At 43.0% G+C, this 15,842-nt stretch overlaps 1 protein-coding gene across 8 annotated transcripts in view; it reads left to right on the top strand.

The window, feature by feature from the left end:
• Positions 1–1,120: 1,120 nt before the first annotated feature.
• Positions 1,121–15,842, top strand: part of MET (MET proto-oncogene, receptor tyrosine kinase) — a 91,007-nt gene continuing 76,285 nt past the window's right edge. For 2 of the 8 annotated variants that reach the window (XM_068997069.1, XM_068997061.1), the window contains exon 1: positions 1,121–1,247. Coding sequence is in view for 4 of the 8 variants with exons in the window: in XM_068997053.1 (XP_068853154.1) it covers positions 1,980–2,011 (32 nt within the window). In the remaining 4 variants the exon portion in view is untranslated. Of the gene's footprint in view, positions 1,248–1,371; positions 1,477–1,840; positions 2,012–9,574; positions 9,647–15,842 lie in introns of those variants that run through there. The other 6 variants (XM_068997053.1, XM_068997028.1, XM_068997036.1 and 3 more) reach the window with 5 other exon arrangements.

Raw genomic sequence — 15,842 nt, 5'->3', positions numbered from 1 at the left:
TACAGCTTTGTCTTCATACACATCATGGTGACATCCAAGGCCTAAAACAAATACATACAACATTTAATTTTCCTTGCAAAATATTTTGATGTAAGGTCTGACATTTTTCCCATGGTTAATCATGAAACTGGGCAGTGTTTCTTACCGTTCCTTGTACTTCACTCATGAAAAACATTCATCGGTCTAAACGGTATGATTAGGGGGAGCAGAGTTGGGGCCAAAAAAGGAAGCAAGCAAAGGGAAAATAGATGTCTTCAGTAACTTCTATTGGAATATGGAGCCTTTCACTTAAAATCTGGTTTAAATCAGTAGCTGCTGAAACTCGTTACCAGAAAATAGATGGATCCTTTGCTGCATGCCCCAGTGTTGAGACTTGCAGTCTCTCGGCAGCTCTACAAGTGTACATTGCACAGGCAGTATTGCTGAGTGACTCAGTTTCTCAGCACCTCTGAAAGATGAAGTCATCATCTGCTTTGCAAATCTTGTGAAGGAGAAACCCCAACCTGTGGAGTTTAATACCCTGTAGGAAGCACATATGGGGGGAGACAACTATTTGACAGCTATATAAACTGATGTCATTAAATTACATGTGGATAGGCATTTAAAACACAGTCAGCACTGACACCATGATAGTGCAATATGGGCTAAATTTGTTCACTACTACACAACCCTGGGGGGGGGGGGGGCGGGGGGGCTCAGGACAAGCCTAGGGGTGACCGTATCTTGACCTCTCAGGGTTAGGCTTTAGCATCAGTCAGGCACTGACACCTGATGTTGGGTGCCCAGCGGTTGGGAGTGCCGAGGGAGGCTGTGCCTGCACACCACTGGTACCCACTTGTCCTGAAAACGCCCAGGTGCAGGATAAGGTCTTCCAAGGGTCCCCTCCTGGCTTTCCCCATCTGGGAAGTGACAGCCGTCCCTCCTGCCCCCGGGCTGGGGGCGCCTGGCCAGAAGGGATGAGGGGAAGAAAGGAGGGGAGGGGGAGCGAGAGAAGGAGCCCCCCCCCCCCCCCCCTTCCCCTCACCGCGCACCCGGGCTCCTGCGATGTGGTGAGTCACAGGCAGGTCAGGACCGCGCCGGAGGGGCGGAGGGAGCGCGGGGACCGGCTGATTTACCGCTGGGAGCCGCCACCAGCGCGGCGGAGGCGCCGGAGGGAAGGGTGCGGAGAGCCGCCCCGCAGCCCAGGTGCCGTGCGGGAGGGAGGGACGCCCCTGCCCGCTGGGGCGCGCAGCCCCTGCCGCCCCCAGGTAGGGACAGCAGCTCGGGATGGGGCCGGGGGGAGCCTGAGCCTGCGGGGCGGAGGGGAGCGGCAGAGCGGCGCGGGGCCGCGGAGGTGCGTCGGGCTGCGCCCCGCTCCGCCCCGCCCGCCCGGGCTGGGCCGGCTGCCGGGCGAGGACCGCGGAGCCAGCCCAGCCCGCCGGGGTGCAGCGCTCGCCCCTCCGGCGGTGGTGCCGGCGCGCAGCCCGCTCCGCTCCGGTAAGGACCGACACCCGTGGGGGGACGCGGGGAGCGAGATGAGCCGGGAGCGGGGGAGGACGCGCAGCGGCACGGTGCTGCGCTGTGCCCCGCCCGGGAACTTCGCGGGAGCGCGGACGCCGCCGCCGCTCTCCCGGGGCGGGCCGGGCGCCGCGGGGGCAGGTGATAGCGGTGAGGGGCTGCCGGCTGCCCCCGGCCGGCCGGGCTCCGCAGCGCGCTGCGACCCGCGTACGCCCGCGACGCCGCTGCCCGGGCAGGGCGGGCAGCGCTTCCCGGGATGCTGTCGGCAGCGGTCCCTTGGCCGCAGCCTGAGCCGCTGCCCCTCCCGCCCCTTCCCGCTCTGCGGGCGCGGCAGGAGCGCGCCGCGGGGCAGTGTCCGGCAGTGCAGCCTGGAAGTTCCAACTCGGAGACGGTGGCTCCGCGTTTGTGGTGGCCGGTCCGGCCGCCTTCCGTGAGGCGCAGGGTGAGCCTGCGGGATTCCCCAAGTTGGGGATGTGTACTTTATGGTTTTGCGGCGTTCACAGTCTTCCTTGCGGTATGGCTTTTTTTTTATTGTTGGGGTTTTTTTTCCATTTTTAAAAGCAGAATTTGCTTCGAATGGTAAACAAAACGCAAAGGGCTCATATAATGGCATTCCACCACTGTTTCCATGTCAGGATTAAATTAGGTGGTCTTTGGCTTTATAAACACGGAATGCACTCCTTAGAAATTGGAAGTTTTGCACATACATCAGTAGGGATTAATAATCAAATACCAGCGTTGTTTAACAAACTGTGCGTTTGTAACCTCTAGGAGGTTATTCAAGCTGCAGTGCATGCTTTTCCCGAAGAACCTATGCCCTGTGCGGTAGTTCATTTGCTTTCATCCCACAGGTGCTTTTTGCATTGTCCAGCAGCAAAAAGAGGATGGTGTCTCTTTTTTGTCGTCTTTTTATTTTAGATCTGAGAGGTTTGGATTCATAATCAGGCAAGATAAAGTGTCTCACATGTTTCTTTCTAGAGAGCTGGTTAAATGTTTACAGATCATACACTGTGAGAGCAAAAAGCTAGCCTTTGGCAGGAGCTGCATGTTGAAAACAAAGTAACTTGGAGAATGACTGTATCGCTTGTTCTTTGTGCCCTAATCCTTCTTCAGCACTGTATGATTCTTTTTCTGTCTTCTAATACAAACTGAATCATTTGGAAACTGGGATATTTTGTAAAACATTCATGTCGCTATTTACAGAAGGGAGAGTCAACTTCTGTGCTTTTTTGGTGGGGAGGGAATGAATTGTCTTTATTATCCTATCAGGCTTTTTTTCTCTCTCTTTTTTCCCCTTTTTTTCCTTTTTTTTTTTCCTTTTTTCCTTTTTTTCTTTTTTTTTTCTTTTTCCCTTTTTTTTTCTTTTCTTCTTTTTTTCCCCTTTTTTCCCCTTTTTTTTCCTTTTTTTCTTTTTTTTTCTCTTCAGAGGTTAACCACTGCATAGCAGTTCTTTACTGGTAAGGTAGAGTGCACATGTTGTGGCTGGAGAGTGGTTCACAGACATGTTGTTTGCTCAGGTGTAGATGACAGTGCAGCCATAGATGCATGGGAGCTCACTGAGTCAGGGCAAGGCAGCCAGAAAGACAAAATTCAGCAGAGGTTCAGTGAAAGGCTCATGAATGCAAAACTAAAGCAGCAAGTGTTGTCTTCCCAGGACTGCCTTTCCCATCCTGATTTTCCTGCATTGATGGTTTTCTGGTACCTTAGCTGATGACCTGCAACCTCTTCCTGCTTGTCCAATGCAATCGAAGGGGCCAACCCACCTACTCTAATTCTTCTATGATCTGCAAGTGCCTGCTCTGTATTTTTCAACTCAGATGAGAAATTCAAAGCCGGCTGCCTCCTAAATCTGGCTTCCAGAACTCCAGAGACTAACTGGCACAGCTGGCTGCAGTGCAAGAGCAGCAGTCTTGCCTTCGCAGCCACAAAGGGAACCTGATGCCGGCAGCATGCTGTGCTGGGGTAGCCAGAGAGCCAAAGCTACAGCAGTGGGAGTCACAGAGCACTGGGGGATCTGCTTTGTGCCATGATTGCTTTGTGGTGGGCATGTGTCTAGACTTTATTTGCTTCAGGCAGAAAGCAAGGAGAGGTCCTGCATCTCCATCTGTGTTTGTGAAATATCTAGTGTAAGGGAAATCCTGCTTGGGCTCTCTCAGCACTGCACATCATTTCTTGAACAAGAAAGGGATAGGGTAGCTGAATAGCATTCTCTGAAACTACAGAAACACAAAACTCAATAGGGAGTTACAAAGATCTGTTTGGTGCAAAGCAGAAGGAATGCATGCTGTGTGTGAAACTTCAAACATACCTTCCTAATATTTTGGGTGGCATAACCCTAAACTTTGTGGTGGGTTCCTGTGAAACCCTTATGTCCAGGCTTTCTACCTCCCTGTTGCTACCTTGCTGTCTGTCCTTTGAGCCAGTGGCACAACTTCATGTTTCATTAGGCTGTTACCCTCAGATGAGGCATCAACCTCTGCATCTTGTCTGCTGCGGCCACAGCTGGTGATTTTGTTTCCTATGCAAAGGTTGTATTTGGTAATTAAACCTGTACAATGCACCACTGGTGGTCACACCACATGGCCCCAAGCAGCATGCCATCACCAAGGAGGCAGGGTCACAGCTCCTTGCAGGACTCTGAGGATGGCATCTCTTTGCTGCGGCCAAGATGAGGAGGTTTCTGTTGTTCTCTTATAAAAATCTTGTGTTTTTCTTAGCAGTGGCTTTAAAAATCTCTCATATATAGCAACTGATGCAAACATGTTAGCAGAAGCCATTTTTAAATCAGTTTCCTTACCCAGGGGAAATGTAGTATAGACAGGGCCTTCAGGAAACGAATAATTAGGTGACCTTTTTCCCCCCAGAATATCAGGTCTGTTTTATGTAGAGCTGTTTGAAGTCACACAAATTCTCATTACTCTCCAAATCTCTAACCTTGCCTTGTTTAAGATACCTTTTAGGAAATCAAATCAGTGTTTCAATCTAATTTCCAAAGGCATTCAAACACATGGTATGTGTGCTAACTTGTTTCCTCTAGCATTAACAAATCTAGCAAATTGCCAAGCTATTTGCCTTGAGGAAAACTATGATGTTGTACAAGAAGATAAAGTATTTTTTTCCTCCAATTTTAAACATTAGAAAAAGAAAAGAGGTGAAGTTATCAGACCACATTAGTCCAAGATATAACTCCTTTGAAGCAAACAGTGTTCCCAAATAGATTGCCATGGTTTTTGATCTGTTCTGGGACTTTTTAGTCATGCTGTGATCTTTTTCAGTCACTTGATGTGGCTGGATGGTGACTGAGTCCTCTTGGTTCAGGTGGACATTCATTGAATTAGTTGCAATTGAGTATACCAAATATAAGAGTGGAAAATAGAAGTGGAGATAAATAATTTAAGGGGCTTATAACCCTCAAATTTTAAGAATTTTATAATGCTCATATTTGAAAGAGAGTACAGGTATACATAAGCCAGGCACAAGGGTGCATGTGGTGCAACAGAAGCAGTGAATGGCCTGAAACCTCTCCTCTGCCTCTCCTCCCAGCACACCAGTCTCCAGGGAAGCAAGTGCTCTGGAACATTTAATTTTTCAAGCAGTTGTCAATAACAGAAGAGTTTCTGCAATGCTGCTGAGGAGTTTAATAAGCTCAAAATTCATAAACAAAATGCTTCTTTTTTTTTTTTTTTTGGTGCATCCTACAGCTCTGATACTTTCTTCTGCTTGTCCCAAGAAAATGAACGTGCAATTGTCCTTTTGTATGGAAGGCAGCAAAAGGTTCTTGTTTGAATTCATGATAAATTTGGTTTCAAATGCATGTGGAAGGAAAATTGCCTAATGCTTTCAGAAGATTTTCATTTTGTTCAAGTGTTCACACCATGGCCATCACCATGGTATTTGATAGCTATCCGCTTTGTTGTGTACGTTGCAGCTTTAGCCTCTCATTGAAGGGTCGCACTGGCATATCTTTTTTTCCTGTAGTCATACAGAAATAACAATTTTTTATGTAAGTTGCTTTCCTCTACTGTAGTTCCTTCATTTTGATGTTTATCCAGCTAAAGAGTATCAGAATTTTTTTGACATGTATGGTTATCATTTCTGTGAAGGATCAGTGACCTAGCTTGATAAATTTAAAAGTTCAGCAATAAACCTAAATATGTGACATTTATTGAAATTCATTCTTTTCCATGGAGCTACTTTCTTTCAAAAATATTGAGAATAGTAAGGGATTGCATCTGCAATTTGATTAAGTCTACAGTTGTTACCATTTGCCTTCTGAAAATTGATTCCCTCCCCTCCCCTCCCTGTCCCCCAGCTTGACATGCTTATTGATTAAAAATTCTCCACTGGCCTAAGCTAGCATATATTTGTTAGTGTTTGTGTGCTTCCCATGCAAGTTCAGACAGGCTTTCAACTGTGGAAGCCAACTCTATTCCTAAACTATTGGAAATGGTAAGGTTCCTTAGTAATTGTTTTAAACTAAATGATGACACATCTTTGAACCCCATTGTACGAAGGAAAAATACCTTCTGACTGGAGAGAGGTTTCCTGTTTATGTATGTGTTTGCTGGAATTAAGCCTTCCCCTGTGTGTTGGCTGAGTATTTTTTTGTAATCCAAAATGGCAACATGGCAAGTCACCTCCAGAGTTTATTTTTTGGACAGGATACAGGTCTTTTATTTTCAAAATAGCATGGCTCTGGAGTTGATGATGAAGCACAGGGGCCTCTCAGTTACACTCCTGCAAGCAGACTCAGTTAATTGAGGAGGCACACTTAAAAAGACAGCTAGATTTAGGCAAGAAGTAATTAATTTTTATTGACAATTTTATACAATATAAGTTGTTCCCTTCCCACACAGGAAGTTTTTGGCTTCAGGCAGATTTTCTTTCAGCATAAGGATATGAAATTTGCCACATGTATAATTTACTTTATAAAATGGCTAGAATCATAGCTTTGGTTGTGACTGAAGAGAGTAATGTAAAATTTTCTGCTTCTCTTTAAAAAGAGCAGCCCAGCAGGTGGCCTCCAGGTGGTAGCCCAACTGCAGAAGGATGGTATGTAATACCTGAAGGGCTTTCAGCTGTTTGGATATGGACAGGTGACCAAAAAATAAAGCATATATAATACTCTTGCCTCTTGGTATCTGGGGTGTGTAGATTTGTGACCTTCCAGGGTGCCCTTGCACCCTTCATGCCATAGCTGAACCTCCTTCAGAGGAGAGAGGTGATGTCATGAGACTCAGAAAGGCATTCTGCCTACAATAGTAATAAGACTGGACCACCACGAATTTAGGCAGTAAAGTTACAGTCATTTATGAAATACAGTGTTAAGGTTTCTGGTTTGCTTCAAATAATGCTCATTTTAAACAACTGTCTGGGACTGGGAGAAACCTGGACTAATGGACTGATTACACCGAGCATTTGTTAGGGCTGAGAGCCACATGGCCCTGGTGTGGGATGTCCACACCCAGCCCCAGCTTTGCCGCCTGCTACCCCTGCCCACATCTGGCAGAACGTGCCCTCAGGTGAATTCCAGTCCCTTTATCACCCACCACAAACGCTCAGGCTGACAACAACATGTGTGGGTCTAAGGAAACTGGCTTTTTTTACCTCTTTTTGTGGTTGTGCTACTTTTCTGGTGAGAGCCCTGAGCAAGACTGTGGTCTCATGGTTGTCCGTGGAAGTTTTGTCACTGACTCTTCATGGACACTGGATTTAGCTCTGCTTTTGTGTGTGTCTGCACGGTATTTGAAAAATAGATTTTCTCTTCTTTGACTTTAATAGAAGGTTGATGTACCTTTTTTGACATAAAATTTTTCTCATTAATAGTTGTACAAATTGTTAAGTCCTGCAGGAACTATTTATTTTCAACTAAATTTTGTGGAAACAAATACTTTCTGAGCATGTTTAATGAGTTACGTGAAAACAATTATCATCTAAAGTTAGAATTCCAAACTTACTTATTTAAGGTTTCTTAACTGAATGTTTCTTTTGTTTCTTTGTTTATTTTTCAGTTTGTTTGAGCTGGATGCTGAAACTCACCTTTCTCTTACTTTGTTTTGAAACTGTTCTAGCTAGTGAGATTTCAAGCTTGATAGAGGTCCATTGTGCCATGTGAATGCCTAGAAACATAATTGTTCTGTCTTTAGCTTTATCATAAATAAGAGTTATTTTTTGATTGGTTGACCCAAAATAATTCACCAGAATTTCAGGACCATCAGAGAAATTTATTAAGACATTGGGGTTTGCCACTCCCACCCCTACACACCTGTATCATGGATGACCCTGTGAGGATAAAAGTAGCAACTTTCCAAGTAAGCCTAGCATTCCAAGTAGGCCCAGAGAAAAGTCCCAAATCTGTGGATTGTCCCAAAGCATGACTAGAAAAGAACAAAGTGAAATAACTCCACAAGCTTAATTTGTCTTAGATATATTCTGGGGTAACTCAGGCTTGGATTGCTCTCTATCTTCAAGACTGTTATACAGTCAAAATGGTATTAGGATTTCTCTTATGGGAATTATATATCCTTTTATCTGTTGCTATTATATATCCTGATATCCGTTATGGATATTATTATATATTTTTTCATGTGTCTTCTCATCCAAATGTATCAGATTCTGTTAGGCCTGAGAAAGCTGGATAAAGCAGAGTGAGGCAGTTTTGCTGAAGACAATGAGAGGTGTTGGTAGTTGGATTAATGTCAAAAGTTGATTAATTGCTCTCTCCTAATGTCATTGAAAATGTTAAATGAATTGCTTTAGTTATATTCAGTTTTCTTGTCTATTTCTAGAGCAGGGGTACTAATTTTACATGTTATATATTACTGTCCTGTAAAACCTTTCCTTAAACTCTTTTAGGTTTATTGCTTTTGCTCTTTGGATTAGAGGCCAATATTTTTCCTGAGGGAAAATATTTCTTGTTAATACTCAGTATTCAATATCATTCCTACAAATGCCCAAAGCTGCAGTAAAAAAAAAAAAATACAATTGCAATATTAATAATCTTTTAAAGAGTAGGTAGAATGCAAACAGTAATGGGCTCCAGTAAGCAGTGAGCCAATGTGGAGTTCCCCGTGTGATAAAGCACTTCTGCATTAAAGAAAATAATCCAAATTTCACCCTAAAAAATGTATTTACCATCCATTCAGATGAGTGGAAAATGCTGTTCGTGTTTGAAGATGCAATTTAGCTTGCAGTAGATGATTGAAAACTGTCTTAACTGTTGTTTAACTCCTCTGATGAAAGAAAACTTTGATGAAGGAAAACTTTGAACACTTTGCTGTTGCCTTCCTATATATGTTCAAGGACAGAGTGCTGCATGGTAATGAGTTTTATCACTGTGTGTGTTTGCAGCACTTTCAAATAGTAAATGGGGGGGTTCCCCCAGCCAGGATGTAGGTGCCTTTTGTTAAACTCTATCACCTTCAGTGGAAACCATGCAGGAGTTGAAAGCAGAGGACCCAGATGTGCACTGTGTCTTTATGCTTTACTTTGATTTCTTCATTTCCTAGTATTTAGGGCTTATTAAGCCTATTGCAGTCAGAATCTGAAATTCCCAAATGTCTCTTTTTCCTGGTATTGGAAACACTGGCCTTACAAGCAAATTACCAGAGAACATGGCATGGTGGCAACATTGCACTGTGTCCTTTTCCCCTCTCAGAGGATTAAATAGCTCCTTTTCTGGGGATGTGCTCTCCTGTGACATTTTCAAGATCTTGTCAGCTCTCCACTGTAAATTTCCACAATGGCAAAATCCCATTGAAGCTAGCATGGGAACCTTACTATAAGTTTTTGAATTATCCTATGAAATTTAATATTCAATCTGTTTGTGCTTCAGAACTGCAAGATGTTAAAATCTCATTACATTTTATCTTCCATTAAATCCCATAGAATTCAGTTATTATTTCTATCAGATTCCATTTGATTGTTGTCCTTTTTATCCTGACCTTATCTATACAAAAGAGATGGATTGCAAGGCATGTCCATTTGTGAGAAAAGGGTGATTCTCTCCTTCTCCTGGTGACATTCAAAAAGACCTAACCAACAATACCTTTTTTTTTTCCTCATTGACTATGGGAAGCTACATGAGAGGAGATGTTCTGAAAGCAGAACATGCTAATAGAAGTTGAGAGAGATGAGAGCCAGGCAGAAGGTAAGTAAAGTCAGCACAAGAGCACATGAAATCACAAAAATCATTAATGACCTTCTGATTGCAGAACTGAACGCCATGGTTATCATGCAGGGCTAAAAAAAAGGGAAAACACCTTGTGTGGTCATTTTCAGTTAGAAGGGCTCTTTTCCAGTTCTGTGGAGTTTCCTTTCCTTCTGAAAACACAAAAATAAGTATGCATTTGTTCTTCAGATGTAAGCTACCATGATAACATCAGCTGGGGTAGAGCTCAGAGACAACTTTGCTGCTTCCCGAAGACGGCTGAGTTGCGGTTTTTTTTGTTTGTTTGTTTCAGATTGAGAAGTTTTCATATAACATGCTTTGAAAGAGCTTCTTTTATGCAAATAATGCCACAATTCTCTTGTATGTGAAACACAAGCTGGGCCAGCCTCTGTCTGCAGATAAGCAGGAATGGCTTTCAAAGTTCCCTTGACTGCACTGGGAGAGCTCCCTGCTTATCTGTGCACCCCAAGTCCCTGCAGGGTACAAAAATAAGGTAACAACCAGTGAATTGTTTTCACAGTACAAAAAGCCTTTCAGGAAGCAGCAAGGAGCAATAAGAGGAGGCTTAAAAATAAGAAAGTACCCCTTCCCCAGCTGCAAAAGGGCAATCTGAAGGTATGTTATTTACTGAGACCACCATCACATGCTATTAATAGGGGTAAAAGCCCATCAGTCAAATATTTGACTACTCATGGTTTATAGGGATTTCAAAGACATATGGAAAGATAATGCCTGTGTCCATTAGCTAGTTACTTGGAAATGCAGTGTTGGTTAATTCAGCATTTCTTTAAAGAGTAATGATTATCTTCATTAACAATATATAAGATTTTTAAAGATTTACTCTTCTGCACCTATCATTCCTTTTACATCTTCTACATCTCAGTATTTACCCTGTATCATCTATTGCTCATTTTAAATGAGGTAGTATTGAGATTCTGTCATTGCCACAGATCTTCTGTCTTTCAGCCTGTTTTAAGCACCCTGTTCTCTAGTCCTTAGTCAGCTCAGCTATCACAGCAATCAATGAGAATAGTGTTTGCATATAGACTGTGGAGTCAAGTCTTGGAAAAGATGATGGCTTCACAATGAAGGAATGTATCTTATCCTGCCCTAGCTTAGGTCTGAAACCAGGCTCTTGTGTGAAAGCCAGGTGCCGAAGAGTTCAGATCTGTCCATCATCACCCCAAACATCTGTATCTTGTTCAAATTTAAGTGAGTAATTATTGTCACAAGTAGTCCATATTTTTTGTCTGATACTAATAAGCAATACAATATCATTTGAATATGTTTAGTAGTAGCAGGGTTACAAAAGAAAATGTTCCTGCTAAATGACAGTGACCTTTGTTCAGTCCCCAATATATTGAATTACATACCAACTGTTTAGTAAAACATCATGCTCAGGAGCAATTGTTTCACTATAAAGTCCTAAATTAAAAACATACATTAACTGACCAATTTCCAATTCTACCACTGCCATTTGATTTTCCTTTTAGATAAACTGCCCGATCTTAATGTTATGGGGAAGGTCCAGAGAGGCTGCTTTGGCATCTAAAATGGTGTTTAGAGTGAGTTCAGGGCACAAGTCCAACAAAGGGATCTAAAAAGCTAACACTCACTGGCCACAAAGCTCTCAGGTGCTTAGATTAACCAATGTCTGCACTTTGTGCTAAATATTCCCTGGATCTCACCTGAGCTGGAGCTCTGGAAGAGAAGACCGAGCAGCAAGAGGCTCAGTCCTGGCTGGGTTACAGCTCCCAGCCAAGCTTTTTTTCAGTGCCCAGACAGGATGGAGCCAGGCACAGGTCCTGCTGCTGACAGGCAGCCTCCAGCACCACACTTCATCCCCTCTCTTCCTCCCAGCTGGCTTGGCTCCAAAGCACCAGGACAGCTTTGCCTAGGAGGACTCACATTCCACTGTCTTCATCTTCCCACCGAGACAGGAAGAGGAGGAGGAGGAGGAGGAGGAGAGAGGAATGGCCATGGGGTGGTGGATTGCTGGATCTCATGGCAAAAGGGCAGGGGAGTGCAGGCAGGGGCTGCAAAGAGAGGGCAGGAGGCAAAAGCAGCAGAGACAAGCCCTAGTCCCAGATGTAGACCTTTGGCCAGGCTGTTCATGCAGGGATGAGGACCATGGTTTTAAATCAGTCCCTTTATGGCAGGCACCATCTTACAGCTCAGCTTTTCTGTGCTACACCCTGCAGAGTTTGACCACCAGCACTAAGCCTTTTGTGTTTTGGAGGCGTTTTGTAAGAATGGATTCATTTATCCTCATTTCACCCTTATGAGAAAGGTAAATACCCTCTGAAGTTTGGAAACAGCCTCTTTGCTTATCTCACAGACTCCTTGAATCTGGCTCCAGATTTCCAGAGGAGGCATTCCAGGGTCTGAAGAAGTCCAAAACCTCATTCCAGCCTGGTATAAATGAGAACCCCTGAAGAGCAACAGTTGCACATTTAAGCTCCCCAGGTCTCCTCAAAATGAGGGGAGAGGACAGTCTGAAAGAAAGTAAATGAAGCAGCTGAAAAATCCTTTCAGAAAAAAACACACCAAAAAAGATCCCATTAACATGAAAAAGCTCAGACTGCTCAGCCATCCCATAACTCCTTCTTCAAACTGTTGAGCTTTTCAGCATCTTCTGAAGGTCAACATAATACTTCAAAATAAAAGCTGCGCCTGACGGACCCTTGCTGAGGGACATCTGCCAAAAAAAAGGCAGCTGAGGCTGCCACAGATCAGCCACTCTCCTGATTGCAGCTGTGACACTGTTGCCTCTGGTGAGAGCCAGGATGTCAGATAGGCTGGTCCCAGGCCATTTCGGGATTTATGAATGCCAATACCGTAAAGTCCTTGGAAGGCAATCATGAATCACAGGTTCGCAGCAAGGCAGCAGTCATGCCAATGAGTCGTCATTAACTCTGTTTCTAAACTGAGTGAAAGTAGGGCATCAGTTAAAGTGCACTGCAATAACATAAACTTACAGTGACAAAAGCGAGGTCAGCATTAAAAAGAAAAGGTCATAACCTCTTAACCAAACACAGATGGGAAACAAGCACTATCCTTGACGTTCCTGTTTGATTATCAAAAAGCCGCTATGAAGCTAAGTAGACCATCAGGTTATTAACTTTGGTATCAGATAAAGTATTAAAGCTGAGGCATAAATAAAGACCCCATTGCTTTCACTAGCAAATTTACAGACACAGCCAATTCAGTTTTGTTTGTAGCTGTTCTGAGTGTTTGCACCACATTTTCACTTGGGGCAAAGACCACCAAAGCTTTGCATAGAGGTGGTTTGTGTTTGGCGGGGCTGATTATCTCAAACACAGCATTACACAATCGTGGTTATACCTTGTGGAGCCAGCTTGGGCATGGAAGGAGTGCAGTCTGCTTTCCAGCACTAAGTAAACATGAGGACAAATCACAGTATCAGCCCAATGGACTGTGCCAGGCCAGACCAGTTCAGCAGCCCCACAAAAGTTTCTAGATGCAAGGGGATGACTTGGAGGCAACTTAAAGTCCTCTGTACAGTGCTGACAGTGATCCACAAGCAGAGCTTTTTCTTGGTTTTTCCTTTCCCTCAGTAAGCCACCCCCAGCAGGCTGAGTGAAGGAGAGCTGAGGGTCTCATTCCTGCTTTTGGGCCAGCTCTCCAAATCTGTGGGCCCAGCTCACTCATACAGATGTGCTGATCTTGCTGGGACCCTGCACAGTTTGACCATGACATCTCAGCTTGACAAGCTGTGTATCAAGCAAGGCATCAGCAACCTTTTGGAAATCCTTGACCCTAAGTTTTGTCACTAATTTGCCTTGTGGCTCTTGGAGACACATTGACTAAGAAGGGTGAAGTCATGGCACACAGTGGCATGCTTTATGTGTGCCCGCCAAGCAGAAAGCTGCTGTCTGACACTGTCCTGCCAGCTCTTTCAGAGGAAAGAACAGAGCCAGCACAATTTCTTTTGCTTAGTATCCTAGGTATTTGTACCACACCTTGGAAGAATTCAGGGACTTTTTGGGTTTTATTTGCTGATATTATTATATTTACTATGACATGAAAAGGAAATTTGATAATTTGGTGGGCTTGTAGATCCATTGGTACCATTCTAATAAAATATATCTTATCACTATTTTGGTACAGTTGTCATATAATATACCTTACCATCTGTAGCTATTGACATAGAGAACTTTTTTTTTTTTTCTTTTTTCCTTTTTTTTTTTTTTAAGAGAGGTTTTTTAAGAGATTAATGTTTGGCTGTGAAGAGTTATTATCTCAGGGACTCCTAAGAACCATTAGCAGCAAATGACAATTAAACTGCTGGAAATGTCCTGCATCAAGATCATTCATAATTGCTGTTAGAACATTTAGATCAAATCTGTATGCTGTCTTGGTTACTCATGACTATCTGCCTTTTAATCTTTTTCATTTTTATGACCCATGCCATTCCTTTAATTATCACAGTATGGAAGGCTGTTAGCTTTACAAGACAGGAAAGGCTTCCAAAATATGCTCTGCATTTCAATACAAGAATTCAGGTAGATAGATGTTATAACCATAAAAAAAAGTAGAAAATCTAAGTGCTGGGAGTAGTTGAGGGAATTGAGCTAAAACTGCACTTGCAGCCAGGTTTGCCAACTTGGCTCTTTACAAAAGGAGGAACTGCATTCCAAGGAAATTACACTGTCCCTGTTCAGTACAGACAACCACAGAATGCTCAGACTCATGCAAAAAAGTTGAACAGAACCAACTCAGAAATGCAAGAAAGTTGCTTTCTCCTCCTATAAGGTGTTTTCATCACACTAGAAACAAAGACTTGCATCTTTACCTGAGCTTGTGTGATTTCTTCAGTCCACCAGGACATGTCTGCATTTGTCCCAAGTCACTAGAAGTTGGTAAAGGCCTTTGCTTTGCATATGCGGTAAAAATACATAAGAGATGAATTAGTCTGTTCAAACATGAAAAATTTGAAGTGACCCCCAAATATCTCCATATGCACTAACCTGAACCAGAAGACCAACACTGCCCTGTATTATTAGTCATGACATGTGACTATATCAAGCACAGTGTGTTACTCTACTCACACACACACAGCTCTTTTTCTACTGGTACTGAACCTTTGGACTAAGATGTTCACATATCAGTTGTCAGGCTGAATTATTTGCTGCAGATACGAAGCTTAAGTCTGCGCTAGAACTGGGTTTGTTTTACTTCAGCTGTAGTGGTAAAGAGCCACAATAACATCACAGGTATTTTCTTACTCAAATTCCACAATTGCTGACTTGCATTTCAGATGAACAGAATGGAACAATTGTGTTGTTTGATTTCTATTTTCCTGTTATTGCTAAACAATACAATAGTTTTTTAAAAATCCTTCCATCCTTATCATCCAGATGTGGAAAGCTGGCCTCTTGTATTTAAAGATCCAAATCCATCTGGAAATATAAGCATGAAAAAATAGTGAAGGTTCTACCTTATTTGGGGTATTTCCTCCCTAATTTCAGTTATTCTTTGTATATTTTGAACTCCTAGTCCATGTTCTTTGTGGAAGTGATTCCTCAGCCCTTAAAATGAGTACTACTTCCTCACATGAGAAATTTCTCTCAATTGCAAGGAAAGCTGTATTCCACCTATTAAATTAATCTTTTTGAGCAATATATAGCTCTTGATCTGTTCCACTCATTTGTAACATATCAGTGAGTGTTTGCTGAGGTTCATTACAAAAGAACCAGTAGTGCCATTGTAGCCCATCACAACAAAAAATGATTAAATAAATCCAGTTGTGCTAGAGACCCATGACATGAGTTGGCTTTAGGATGTTAAGTTCTGAAGCAAGTTTCGAATGAAATACTCTGCTGCACTGCAGGACACCTCCAAAAAATGCCAAATGAGTGTAAGAATAGAATTTTCTCCACTGCAAAGGCTAAATTAGTGTGCTTGTGGTTTAAAGCCTGTTAAAAATAAATGTTCGAGACAACAAAAATGCTTCTTCTGATAGCTGCTGTGAGCTATGATGGTATATTGGACCCAGTAATGAACCATATATATAAAAGAGTGTGTTTTATGCAGGGATAATTTAAATTCTTTTTTAATATGTTTGAATATTGTAAGAAAAGGCTTACAGATCAGTTGAACCTGTTAATGAAAGCAATTTCTTCTGACATGCATGACTGCACTGTGTATGTAG

Source organism: Aphelocoma coerulescens, chromosome 1A (genome assembly GCF_041296385.1).
Source record: "Aphelocoma coerulescens isolate FSJ_1873_10779 chromosome 1A, UR_Acoe_1.0, whole genome shotgun sequence".
In the NCBI taxonomy this organism is placed as follows: Eukaryota; Metazoa; Chordata; class Aves; order Passeriformes; family Corvidae; genus Aphelocoma; species Aphelocoma coerulescens.
The sequence above is the reverse complement of the archived record's forward strand: the minus strand, read 5'-3'. Positions and strand labels throughout refer to the sequence as shown.